This window comes from Mustelus asterias, chromosome 16 (genome assembly GCF_964213995.1).
Source record: "Mustelus asterias chromosome 16, sMusAst1.hap1.1, whole genome shotgun sequence".
NCBI classification, from domain to species: Eukaryota; Metazoa; Chordata; class Chondrichthyes; order Carcharhiniformes; family Triakidae; genus Mustelus; species Mustelus asterias.
This window is the reverse complement of record NC_135816.1, coordinates 26,774,480-26,788,408: the sequence shown is the minus strand read 5'-3', so window position 1 is coordinate 26,788,408 and position 13,929 is coordinate 26,774,480. Positions and strand designations below refer to the sequence as shown.

At 40.1% G+C, this 13,929-nt stretch overlaps 1 protein-coding gene across 1 annotated transcript in view; it reads left to right on the top strand.

Annotated features, from left to right (window-relative positions):
- The first annotated feature begins 4,598 nt into the window (after positions 1-4,598).
- LOC144505465 (gamma-aminobutyric acid receptor subunit alpha-6-like) overlaps positions 4,599-13,929 on the top strand; it is a 48,739-nt gene continuing 39,408 nt past the window's right edge. Inside the window, exons 1-4 of the mRNA XM_078231572.1 lie at positions 4,599-4,692; positions 5,034-5,101; positions 5,603-5,823; positions 5,916-5,998. Coding sequence (XP_078087698.1) covers positions 5,099-5,101; positions 5,603-5,823; positions 5,916-5,998 — 307 coding nt within the window. The 5' untranslated portion in view covers positions 4,599-4,692; positions 5,034-5,098. The remainder of the gene's footprint in view (positions 4,693-5,033; positions 5,102-5,602; positions 5,824-5,915; positions 5,999-13,929) is intronic.

The window sequence follows — 13,929 nt, the reverse complement described above, 5'->3', positions numbered from 1 at the left end:
TCCAGTAACAAGAAAAGTGGCCAAACAAGCAGCATCCTCGTCCAATCCAACTTGCCCAGAATTCTAGCACAATTCACTCAAAAACAGCTTTCTGGGTGGGGCATTTGGTTTTGTATGCCTGATCCTGACTCATAAGGCAGCTTCTCTACTCAGAACTCGGTCATAGCAGCAGACACTCAGAAGGAAAGCAGAAACTCTTTAGGGATGCCCTCAAAGCACCCAAGAAAAGGTCAAACATTCCCACTGACTCATAGAAATCCCTGGCTTGTGACTGACCAAATATAGAAGGCTCATTGGGGAAGGCACTAAATACATCAAGAGACTTCATTGGGAATGCACAGAGGTAAAGACAAGGTATCAGTGGGACTGTATAATCTTTCTAACCAACTCCTCAAGATTAACTGCCCCACATGTGGAGAGAGCAGTTAAAGTATATAGTATTCTGGACTTTATTAATAGGGGCACAGAGTACAAAAGCAAGGAGGTTATGCTGAACTTATACAAGACTCTGGTTAGACATTAGCTTGAGCATTGTGTATAGTTCTGGGTGTCACACTATAGGAAGGATATGAACATATTGGACAAAGTGCAAGAAGAGGTTTACAGGAATGGATTCAGGGATTAGAAACTCCAGTTATGAGGGTAGATTGGAGAGGTTGAGATTGTTCTCCTTGGAGAGATGAAGGCTGAGGAAATTTAACCGAGATGGTCAAAATCATGAGGGGACTGGACCGATTAAATAAGGACAAACTGTCGCACCTCAAAAAAGGATCAAGAATGAGATGGCACAGGTTTAAGGTGATTTGCAAAAGTAGCAAATTTGATTTGACTTATTATTGTCACATGTTTTGGTATACAGTGAAAAGTATTGTTTCTTGCTCACTATACAGGCAAAGCATACTGTTTACAGAGAAGGAAAGGAGAGGGTGCAGAATTTAGTGTTACAGCCATAGCTAGGGTGGAGAGGAAGATCAAGGTAGGTCCATTCAAAAGTCTGATGGCAGCAGAGAAGAAGCTGTTCTTGAGTCAGTTAGTACATATCCTCAGACTTTGTATCTTTTTCCTGACAGAAGAAGGTGAAAGGGTGTATGTCCGGGGTGCATGAAGTCCTTAATTATGCTGGCTGCTTTTCCGAGGCAGTGCGAAGTGTAGACAGTGTAAATGGGGGGAGGCTAGTTTGAGTGATGGACTGGGCTTCGTTCATGACCCTTTGTAGTTTCTTGCAATCTTTGATAGAGCAGGAGCCATACCAAGCTGTGATACAACCGGAAAGAATGCTTCTATGGTGCATCTGTAAAACCTGGTGAGAGTTATAGTGGACATGATGTGATGTGAGAAAAAAAATCACGCCAAAATGGTTCACATCTGGAATGCATTGTCTGGTGGAGACAGATTCATTTGAGGCATTCAAGAGGCCATTAGATGACTACTTGAATATAAACAACATGCAGGGATGCTGAAAAGACAAGGGAATGACACTAAGCCATAATGCTCGTTTGGAGAGCTAGTGCAGACCCGATGGGCCAAATAGCCGCCTTCTGCGCTCTAACAATTCTGTGATTCTGAGTCTGTTGTTCACGCATTCTACTTATCAGCCATCTCAGAACCCCAATCCAACCTGAGTGGCAGCTAGTCATCCTCGGTCCCGAATGTTGGTGACTCTACCTCAGTTAACCCAATGGCGAGGTTCACACCAAAGTCTTTGTAACATACAACACAATATCGTGGATGCCGGAATTCTGAAACAAGACGAACAATGTTGGAAAATATTCATCAGGTTCGGCAGCAGGTGCAGAGAGAGGAACGCGTTTTAATGTACTTATTTAATGTACCTAAAAGAAGAAAATATGCTGACAATGGTCCACTTGCAATGTTGGCCATTGTCCACTTTAGCAAGTGGACCCTTGTCAACATATTTTCGTATGGCAAGTTACCTATTGGATGAGGCTTTGCCGTTTAATACACGAGGTAATTATAAATTACATGCCTCACCCTCCTGTTTATCAATGGGAGTATTATTCTTTGAAGTGTAACAAATTATTGGCGCAATTCGCTGTCCGAGCTTTCCTCAGCGAGATGCGAAGTACACGCAATTCCAGGCAAAGCGCTACACAGGATTTGTGTTGTAACCCTACTCCGTGTTTTTATTTCTCCCAAACATTGTAGCAGTCAATACAAACACTGAAAACATTTTACGCGATTTTCTCTTGGAATATCAGCTTCCAAAGACGGCGGTAATTCTGGATGGCATTACGTCTTTGTCCCAGCCTTAGTGTAGTGCAGGAATTCTTGACGGTCGGAATGGAAATTAAATGTTAATTTTTTTCCTGCGCACAACTTCTAGCCCTATCGATTCAAAGCGCGCTTCCCTTGTATTGCATTGTTACTGGTTTAATGGCATCGACAAGGAGCATGAGCGAACTATGCAAGGAGAAACGTTACTATATATCATTATGTACTAGAATGTCATTCTGGTAGATTATGGCTAAATCCATGACTTAGATCAGCGTGAAAGTTGGCATTATAAAATCATTGGCTTTTGATTTAGAGGTTGAAGGATCAGAGACATAACTATACACATGTATAAAGACAAAAAACGTCTACTCGTTCCCATTGCTTCGACGAAAAAAACTATAGCAACCATGAATTCAACGCTGAATGTCATCACGTGAGACCAAAGCAGAATACATTGGTTGTTCGCTGTCCTGCTTTGCAAGGTTACAGCGATAGGATATGTATCATTTTACGTTAGTCTGCAAACATGGACGTTCCGTGAATTAAGAAGGTTGCCTCCCTTCCAAAAGGAGGTATTTTCTTCTCCCAGACTCCATTATTCTCTCCAATGTTCAGTGTATATGAATGCATGTGGGACTTGGGGAAGCATGCCAAGTGTGTATATAACGTCAGGAGCTTTATTGTAAATTGATCTGGTATTGGCTCAGGTAACACCAGCGAACTACACAACTGTGGAAACAGATTTGGTTGAGTGACCCATTAGTGTTATTTTAGTCTAACATGTAAGGGTAGACTATGTGTGGTGGTGTTGGGGTCAGGGAGAAGAAGATGAAGATGTCCCAAGTCACTTTCCTGAAAATTGTCCTATAAATTTGCGAACTTGAATTTCCAAAGCTAACCGTGAAATACATCACTTTATGTACAAAATTATCTGTATTAATTCAGATTTTAAAGTTCGTTAATATTTTATTCAAACATTAAAAATTCCCAAGTCAGACATTGCATTAAACGAAGATTTACAGAATTCTCTCTAATTTACAGCACATAAACAGTCAATTCTATCCAACCAGCGTGTGCTGTTGTTTCTTCTCCACCTTAATCAGATTGGTTAATAACCTATAATAGCAACTGGGACCGTTAAGTGGGTTCACCTATGGATAATAGAAAATGCTTTTTTGATAGCACGTTCATTGATAAAAAAAAATAGCTGCTTATGAGTTAAATCAGGAAGTTAAACGCCGACAACGTTTTAACTGCTCACCAACAGGTTTGACACGGGGAGCTGGGGTTGGGTTGGGGGGGGGGGGGATAACTAAATAACGCAAGGATTGAGTCGTGTAGCAGTGAACAGAATCGTTCCTGCAACCCCCACTCCCACCCCCCCCCCCCCCCCCCACCACTACCACCACCAATTCTGATTATCTAGATTATATCTGATAAAGAGCTAAAGCCTATCACTTAAATCCCTCAAACCATCGCAAATGTGCGTGTATGTGTGTGTGTGAAGAGGGGAGGAGGATAGTGGGGGAGAATAGAGACAGAGAAATCCTGTGATAGTCTCGGATGGATTCGCGAAGACTGGCAATGTAAAAAAAAAACACGGATAAATTAGGAGGAGGACATTGAGCTATTTGCTGGATATTTAAAATAAATATAGCATCAGAAGAGATGTCGTAATTTGCAATCTAATCTCCCGCGCGTCTGGGTGTCCATTGCCTCTGCCAGGATCCCTGACGGCTCCTCGCTAATTCCTGCCAAAAGTATCAGTGGATTTCTTGCTTTTAATCTCCCATGATGCCGTATTCGATTATTGTCAATGTTCGCCATCCCGGACCGGCTGTTAAACTCTTTAGTTTTAAACTGAGCCACTCAGTTGAGCCTCGACAGCAGCAGAGAAATAAAAGGAGAGTGGAAATTGCCTCATCCGAGCGCAGAGGGCTCAGCACTGAGGTACTAAAGTGTTCCTTTATCGTTGCTTTTATTCTTCGTGAAATGGCACAATGACGGCAAAAGTGAGGAGGCTTACAATATGGGACATGCAAATGGTTACTGCTGACATGAGATCTGTGCTTGCAATGCCTACCAGCCGCGTGGGTTTACTGATTTTTGTCTGTTACACAGCACTGTGGTGGTGAGTCTATCTTATTTACATTTCTACTTAGTTGAATCCTTTTTATGTTCTGCCCACGCATTTTAATACGATGTCGTTTTTTTAATGCCGTGTTTAAATAGGTTGATAGCCAAACCAAAAAAAAACAAAGGCAGGCACTTTCTTCTTTGATTACCAAAGGTGCCCTTGACCTCCAATATTAATTTGCATTTGCAGTATTGGGGAGACACTCAGAAATAGCTCTTCCAATCAAGACAATGAAGTAAGAGTCCATTCGGAAAACATCACACGTATTCTCGATAGACTCCTCGATGGATATGACAACAGGCTCCGACCCGGGTTTGGAGGCAAGCTATCATGTTTTGTTTTCTTTTCACACACCCCCTTCAGCTTGTAACAGATTCAAACCCATATTCACCCCTTATATGGCGCACTTCTTGATGGCTACGATTTCAAGTCTGAACAAATCGTAAATATTTACACTCTGCTGCAGATGGGTCCATAGTAACACTTTCGCAGGGACCGCGATGATGGTGTAACTCAATGCCGCCCTTCCATTGCCACTCAAACTTTGAGTTTTATTCTAAATTGCATTCTATATCCTTCACATGTGACACATGAAGATAACGTGCACTCAGAAAAGCGCAACCCAAGATGATTTTTTAAAAACCTGATTTGTTTTTTCTAGGTCCTGTCACTGAAGTGAAAACTGACATATATGTGACAAGTTTCGGTCCTGTGTCTGACGTCGAAATGGTATGATACTGAAAATTAAAAGATTGACTAATGCTATTAACCTTTGTTTTTTTAACAAACATACTCATGCTAAACTTGGCCATCGACGTTAACTTCCAATTTTACCGCCTGTAGACACGTTCGTACTGGTTTTATTATTTTGGCATCTGGGCAAAATGTAATTAAAGAAGATTATTCGCCTTAATCTGTTTGACAATCCCTGTCGCCAATGGTCTCGGTGATCATTTCATTTTTGGCAATAATCAATGCTCCACATTACCGCAATCTCTTGGAGAAAGAAACATTTGTCTTTTTACGCAGGCCAAGCAAATCTCTAAGCAAGTCAAATCACCTGAAAGTCAGATTTTTTTTTACAGTAGGGGTACTTATTGACACTGAGTAAATCCATAGAGCTCTTGCCGCCCTGTACCGGGCAGAGTATTAGTGGTCCTGGATCAGTGGTCAGTGACCATTTTTCAGTATTACAGTGTAACATTTTAAAGTGATCTTATACTTTTACAGGAATATACGATGGATGTCTTTTTTCGTCAAACTTGGATTGACAAGAGGCTGAAATTTGATGGGCCTATTGAAATCCTTAGACTGAATAATTTAATGGTCAGCAAAATTTGGACTCCAGACACTTTTTTCAGAAATGGAAAAATGTCCATCGCTCACAACATGACGACTCCCAACAAACTTTTCAGGATCATGCAAAATGGCACTATACTTTACACCATGAGGTCAGACATAATAGTTGGCGAAACGTTACATTCTATTTGATAGTTACATAATAATATTGAACATAACATGTATTTTTCTCCTCCAATTTCAGGCTCACAATAAATGCAGCGTGTCCTATGAGACTAGTAAACTTCCCAATGGATGGGCATGCGTGTCCCTTGAAGTTTGGCAGCTGTAAGTCTCAGCATTCAATGTGTTTTGGGTATTTCTTAATCAAAACTAAAAACTGTCAACATATTAGGTTGATTGGAGGGCCGGATGAATTTTCAGGGCTAAGGTTCTGAAATATTACAAGAGGCATTGCAGTTTTCATTCCAGAAGAGCAAAAGGCCACTTGCATAATACTCGCTGCAAATTTGAGATAATCAGGCAGTTCCAGAGAAGGTTCACTAGATTGATCCCAGGTATGGAGGGATTTTGGAGAGGTTGAGTAGATTGGGCCTGTATCGATTGGAGTTTAGATGAATGAGAGGCGATCTTATTGAAACATATAGAATTCTCAGGGAACTTGACAGGGTAGATGCTGAGTGGATGTTTCTCCTTCGAGGAGAGTCTAGGACCAGAGAACATAATCTCAGAGTAAGGCAGAGATTAGGAGGAATTTCTTCTCTGAGGGTAGTGAATCTGTGGAATTCTTTACAGCAGAGGGTTGTGGAGGCTGTATCGTTAAGTATGTTCAAGGCTGAGATAGACAGATTTTTAATCAGTAGGGGAATCATGGGTTATGGGGATAAGGCAGGAAAGTGGAGTTGAGGATTATCATATCAGATCAGTCATGATCTCATTGAATAGCAGAGCAGATTCCATGAGCTAAGTAGCCTATTTCTGATTCTATGATTTATGCTCTTATAGTTTAAATCAGTTTACAATACATAGTGTAAGGCTTGAAGGTTGTGAGTTCAAATTCCACTCCAGACACTTGAGTACAAATCTTGGCTAACACTCCAGTAGAGCATTGCTTGTTACGTAGGCCCTCTCCGTTCTCTCAAATGGGTATAAAATATTCTTTAGCACTGTTTAAAGTAGAGCAGGGGTATTATCCCTGTTATCTGGGCCAATATCTATTCTTAAAACAAACTACCTGGTCATTATCACATTACTGTTTATGGGAGTTTGCTGTGTGTAAATTGGCTGCCACTTTCCTGCATTACAACAATGACGGCACTTTGAAGAAGTACATAATTTGTTATAAGGCACTTAGGTCATGAAATATATTATAAATGTGAGTTTTGTTTCCTTTCACATATCTGTAGTGGTCTAATAAATAATTAGTAATGACTTATACCATACAATAAATATATTCTTCCATACAATGGGCCTTCTTATAATCGTAACTATAAAAATGAAGTTCCAGCAGAACATAAAGATTAACTATGTCTCATACAATTGCATTATGTCCTTAAATTCACCATGAATTATTTTATATTGCAGCATTTTGTATGTAATCTATTTTCCTCCATGTATCTTATGTTACCTAGGGCAGTGATTGAATGATCTCTTTTCAAATTAGTAATCACTGACCCTCCCCTATTATCTAGATTATATTATGTAATACTCATAATATGAATATATTGTAAGTAAAGGGTATTTTAATGACTCTTTTTCAGGAAAATAAATATTTACTTACAGGTAATCAATGAGATGAGTGCGCCCCCTTTTCACTGCACAGCCTGTCTATCCTTGGCAGGACCATGGATAGGGCAGAAGCACAGGAAGCAGAACGTGGAGAGAACAGAGGCATGGGGAGTGTGCAGCATGGAGAAAGTATTAGGAGAGTGCAGGGAGAGCAGATGCATGTGGAGAACAGAGCAAGGAGGGCACTAGGTGAATGGAGAAAGAGTTGGGTCATGCTAAGACCACAGCATAGAGAGAGGAGGAGCTTGGTAGGAGCAGAGCACAACCCTGGCTGCCACTCATTTGCATAGTCTTGTTCAAAGCATTTTCACATTATTTTGTGCACTCCTGGAAAATCACCATGGGTGCCCAAGATTCTATGGACTCCAGTTTTAGAACCACTGGTCTAAGGGTGCATTTATGCTATAAAGTCTGTGAAGCAATTCATAGAAACAGAAACGTACCAGTGTAAATCTAGAGTCAAGGCCAGACCTGACTCTTAAGTGAAGTAGAGTAAAACTCCCTGGAGGAGATAATCTCACACTCCTTTGGTTTGGCACCAGGTTGAGTATAGTGACAGCTTGTTTAATAAATTGTTAATGGTATTCCCTTGGCATTTTACACCTAACTTCAATTTAAATGTTTGGAGAGTAGGGTTTCTCTCCTTCCTAATTTCTAGGGGATAATTCTGCCCACAACGGTATTCAATATACCCACAGCCATCTTCGAGACAAAATTGTACCATTTCAGCTAGACAAGAGACAGGAGATGCAAACTCAGTTTTGTCTGGTTGGAAACTTAGATTGGTGGCTGAAGAATAAATACGCCTTTAGCTCTGTTGTAGCACACAGATTATGAGGAACATAGATAAAGGTGTACAGCATTATGAAGGAATAGATGGGATAGATGAGGAGAAACCTTTTCCCTTAGTAGAGAGGTCAAAAACCAGGAGACGTAGATTTAAGGCAAGGGGGAAGAGATTTAGAAGGGATTTGTGGAAACCCTTTTTCACCCAGAGGGTGATGGGAATTCACTGCCTGAAAGGCTGGCAGAGGTGGGAGCCCTCACAACATTTAAGAAGCATTTAGATGAGCATTTGAAACGCCATAGCATACAGGGCTACAGACCAAGTGCTATAAATTGCGATTAGAATAAAAAGGTGTTTGACAGCTGGCACGGACATGGTGGGCTGAAGGGCCTCTCTTTGTGCTGTAAAACTCTGTCTCTATGACAATGTGACTGCAACTTAAATTGATATTTTCAACCTAAATTTCAAGTACAAAAAGGAATAATACTTACACGCTGGGGATGAAATTAGATCTGGATAATATTGCAAAATGGGTGATTGTACATTGGCAACCTGTTTTGCATCCCGCTTGATTTGTTTTTTCATGTAAAAGAAAATTGGATAGAGAATAAAATAGGTTATGACTTCTTATTGCCATTTTATGCTACTGCACAAGACTAATTTTGTCCCCATTGACCTTTCAATGTGTGTTTGTAAAATTCTCTCCCTTCTCTTCAGCAGGCTGTAACTCATGGCTGTGGTACAGTTCTATAGATTCTGTTACCCTGCTGTACCTTGCTCACATGGTCATTCATTTTGTGTGGGTATTGATAGTGAATGTCAGTTCTGATTACCAAGGGGTTGGAATTTTCTTTGAAATGTAATTGGAAGTTACGACCAAAAGTAGACCCATTCATGCACCCATTTTGCTGATGTCTATTTTGACTAAAATTTCCTGTCAAACAGACTAACATCCACCAGAATGTAAACATGAACATAAATGAACAAAAATCAGCATAAACAATAACTGCCAAAGGAACTCGCACACAGAAAGGTCCCACAAACAGCAAAAGACAAATTAAACTGAAATAAAAGCAAAATACTGCAGATGCTGGAAATATGAAATAAAAACAATGTGCTGGAAATACTCTGCAGGTCTGGCAACATCTGCGTAAAGATAAACTGGGTTAATCTTTTGAATCATGTATGATTGCTTTTCAGAACTGTTAAACTTTATCGTTTGTTGTTGTTTCTCTTCCTACACCTAGTGGTGCACAAGGCAGACTTTCAACTGTTTCCATAGCAAGATTTTACCTTGAATAGGTTGCTAGCTTATTGCAAGAGGCTTTTATCTTGAGGGGCATAACTCAAGCATGGCTGGCCAGGAGTCTTATTGCTTGCCATTGACATGTTGGAAGGATTTTGCAGGCTGATATTCAACCTGTTCTAAATACACTTTCCTTGGCCATCACTTTCCTTGGAGTGGGACTCAAACCCAGAGCTTCTGGCTCAGAGGTTGGGACATTACCCACTGCACCACCCCTTTTAGTCATGTTAGTTTAACAATAAATGTTGGTTAACTCAACAAATCTTCTTTCATAAACACAGCATATATTCCTTCTTTAAATCTGAGATTAGAAGTTTCAGTCCATGTTAATATTATTTAGGGCACAGTGGCCCATAACTTCCACAGAATGGCAATCTCTGTCAGATTGCCACGCTTGAATTTCAAAGCTCCTGTCTCGCCCAACTTCCCTTACTCAGGCTGGGTGAGATAGGAGCAGTGCAGCACGCCACTGGCAGCATCAGTGCAGAGTAACTGGGAAGCAGAGGTCAGTCAGACCCACTTTTATGGGCAGTAGCTTCCGTACAGGGGATGTTTGAAGGGACAAGGGAGCAGGTAAGTTTCAATTGTAAGTGCTTCACCGGGGGAGGGATGGGGGGAGGTGTCCAGTACTAGAGGGAGGTGTGTGTAGGGGGGGGCGTTGTCCCAGATCGGAGATGGTAGTCTATGTTCTTTCGGAAAGAGGGATTGGTGTTCCGGATCAGAAGTCGGGGCAGGGCCATCCCGGAGTGGGGTGGGGCGCACTGCAGAGAGGGAAGGTGTCCAGAAGGGGTTTGATCTGGGGGTTAAGGGGTGGGGGAGGCAGCTGATGTGGTGGGTCCCTGGAGGGTCATGTACTTGTGTTAAGAATGTCCTATGCAAAGCTGAGTCTGGGGGTTTAGATAGTTACTATGGAGTTAGAAGTGTTCCTTTACCTTCTAACTCTTTCAGAGTAACTGTCAGGGTAAAACTGGCAGAACCATCTGTTTCTATGTTTCTATCGGATAGTTCCCTGTCCAACGCAATTGTGCAGAGGAAGTTAACACATCTGGGCAATTGCCAGGTAAACCCTTCCTTGGGAACTTCCTGGAGAGATGCCCCAGTGTACCATTGGGTACCCTCCAAATGGGAGGATGGGGAACCCGGAGGATATGGGCCAGTATGTTTAAGAACAAGCAATTATGGAAGTCTTTCCATTTCTAATGTAAGCTATACTGTGCCATAAAAATTCATTCACAGAATCAGCAAACACAATGAAGGTCTCAAAATAATCACAATAAGCTATCCAAATAATAGGATTATGGTTCCTACAGTACTGAGCACATTTTTACACCTGTTTCTATCCAGCATAACCAGCAGGAAATTTGTGTGTCACGATCTTGGAATTCAGGGTGGAGTCATTATAAGACAAGATGTATTCTGTTACATAAATCATTGAATGTAAAAGAACAAGGGCATTTAGACACAGCTTAATTACATGCATAATGGACTTGGTGTCAGGTGTCAGCCGTGGCTTAGTGGTAGCTCTCTCAACTCTCACTCAGAAGGTTGTTGTTTCAAGCACTACTATTGAGATTTGCTTACATGATCTAAGCCACCACTTCAGTACTGAATGGCTGCTGCATAGAATGGTTGTTTGCAGTGCCGGATTTAGACTTGGTGAGGCCCTAAGCTATATAAAGCTTGGAAGTCCCTTGTTAAGAAGTTACACCAAAAGGTCTCACAAAGGTGCGTACCAAAACAGGACCTTGGGTCGCCACAAAAAAATTGAAAACATAATTATGCCTTTTAATTATTTAATAGCAAGGTATTTAAAGTGAAAAATACAAATTATTTTCAAATGAATGCATTTACTGATTACATATTTATCATTTGGCTGGCTTGATCTCTCTCATAGATTTTGGTAATTTTGGTAATTTTTTGAGTTGCTCTTCAAGCTGGTGCTTTCTTTTTCTTTTCTGGTATCCGCTCTTAAATGTTCTTCATTGTAATCCTTTTGAAATTTTGTGAGGCCCCTGCGGATTGTGAGGCCCTAAGCTGTAGCTTGTTTAGCTTATGCCTAAATCCGGCACTGGCTGTTTGTATGCATTGTCAGAAGTGCACCTTTCAAATCAGATGCTAAACTGATGTTTCATCTCCTCTCTGAGGTGACTGGATTGTGCCATGGGAGCTTTTCACAGAAAAGTAGTTGAATTCTGATCAGCATTTATTTCTCAACTAGCATTACTAGCTAAGTTTAACAATTCTGAAGGGGACTCATACATGACTGCAGAGTATTTCCAGCACTTTCTGTTTTATTTCAAACTTCCACACCTGCAGTATTTTGCTTTTATTTCAATTTAATTGGTTGTTTGTCTTTCGCTGTTTGTGGAACCTTTCTGTCTGTAAATTGACTGTTGTGTTCCCTTTATTACAACAGTGACTAAATATAGGAAAGTATTTCATTAACTGTGAAATGTTTGGATACCCTTAGATCACGATAGATACTGCATAAATGTAACTTACTTCTCAAATGTCCCCTTTCAATATTTTATGCTGGATATTTACTTTATGCCCTGATTACATGATTTCAGGAAACTCCAACCCTAAACGTATAAACATGCACATTTTCTGCCACTGGTCGTTGAATAACTATCTAAAGCAAGAATCCTGATTATTTTTTCTACTAAGGTCAACTACAGTGTTGAAATTGCTGTTTTAGCTGAGATCAACTCATTCAGCAAAGCCTATGAATTAAACCTGAGACATTCCTAGTTCATGTAACTTAGACTATTATGGGAATTTCCTACACTGGATTTAATGGTAACATGCATTCAATTATGGTTTTTTTTCCCTCCATGTGATGGGTATTCTTAATATCCTTGTACAGCAGAGACAGCATGTTGCAGGTGAATTTTACCTAAATACGTATTGAATTTGGTGGAAAATGACATGATTCCTTTTTGTGTGAAGATAAAGAATGGTTTATTAATAAAACTACTGCTCAGTATATATTACAGAACTTCATGCAACATTTGTGGAAATCTCAACATTGTTTATTACCGATGAGTTATGGATGTCCAGAAGTCTGGACAAATGTTCATATATGTCCCATTCTTTTTCATTCCTCTGCCCTTCCCTCATAACTGTCAAGTCAAAGCACACTTACTATCTACCTTTGCTTTTTCTGATCTGTTTCTTGAATTTCCCTGGTCTCTTTTCTACATCTTGTTATTTCGCATTTCTCTCCAAATCTTTCCACTGTTTTGTATCAGATTGATGTCTCTCTTTGATATTTTTCTTGGTGTATTTGCTGTCTTTGGCTTGCTTCTTACCTTTCTGTTGTTGTCACTTAGCTTGATATTCTCTTCCATGCTGCTCTCCCAGATTTTCACTCTAAGGGGAGTTTATGGTACTTGCCTTTTTTTGTTATTTAAAGTAATTGGTAGCTCATGCAAATACAAACCAAGGGCCCAATTTTCCATCGAGTTCTGAAGATAAGAAATATCCCTTCTTCTCAAAAATTACATAATAAATTCAGAAGTTTAAAATGTGAAAACCTCAAAACTTTGCTTGGAAACATATAATTTATCAACATATGTTGAGAATGAAATATAAACTGATTCATTCTAAATATTACACAATAGCCAACCATAATATGTCAGCTGTAATGTTTGCTTTTAGTTTATTTTCCAAAATTCATGACTTTCTCGTACATCTTCAATATACTTGTGCCGCTCTAATTCTGATAAACATGATGAATAGAGCAGTAACAGTCCAGTAAAATACCAATATTGACTCATATCAGTAAGCATACATAAATGAGCTCCATGAATTTAAAGGTCAATGCATTCTAGTACTCAAGTATACTGTTTAGAAAAATTTAAGAGCAGTTTCTGTTCAAAGCCAATTTGTTTCACTTACAGATCTCCCTGCTTGTATTTCAGTAGCATGAAAGGCAATATTTTTCTCTAATGGATAATTCTCATAAAAATAAAGTGGATAAAAATGGCTTTGAATGAAGATTAGCAGCAGAGAAACATACAGCATGCATTCTTACTAAGAGACAACAGGGACTAAATTTATTAGTGTTTGAAACTAGGCACAATTCAACAGGTGTTCAGCAGCACTGTGCCACAATAGAGAGACTTGAAGATTGTGCTGATTTTGTCCATATGTTTTAACATCACACTTCCCAAAAAAGTGAATTGTGGGCAGCAATCATGTACCTTGATGCAACTCACATGTCAGACATAACCAATTTTGTCGAGTGCAATTGCCCATAGGCTAGTCTGACAGGGGCAGGTGATCAGAAGGGGAGCAAGGCCAGCTAGACAACAACCCAAATGTCAAAAGGAGCACTCCTGTTTATTTTGATACCATGGAACTTGGCAGTTGTGG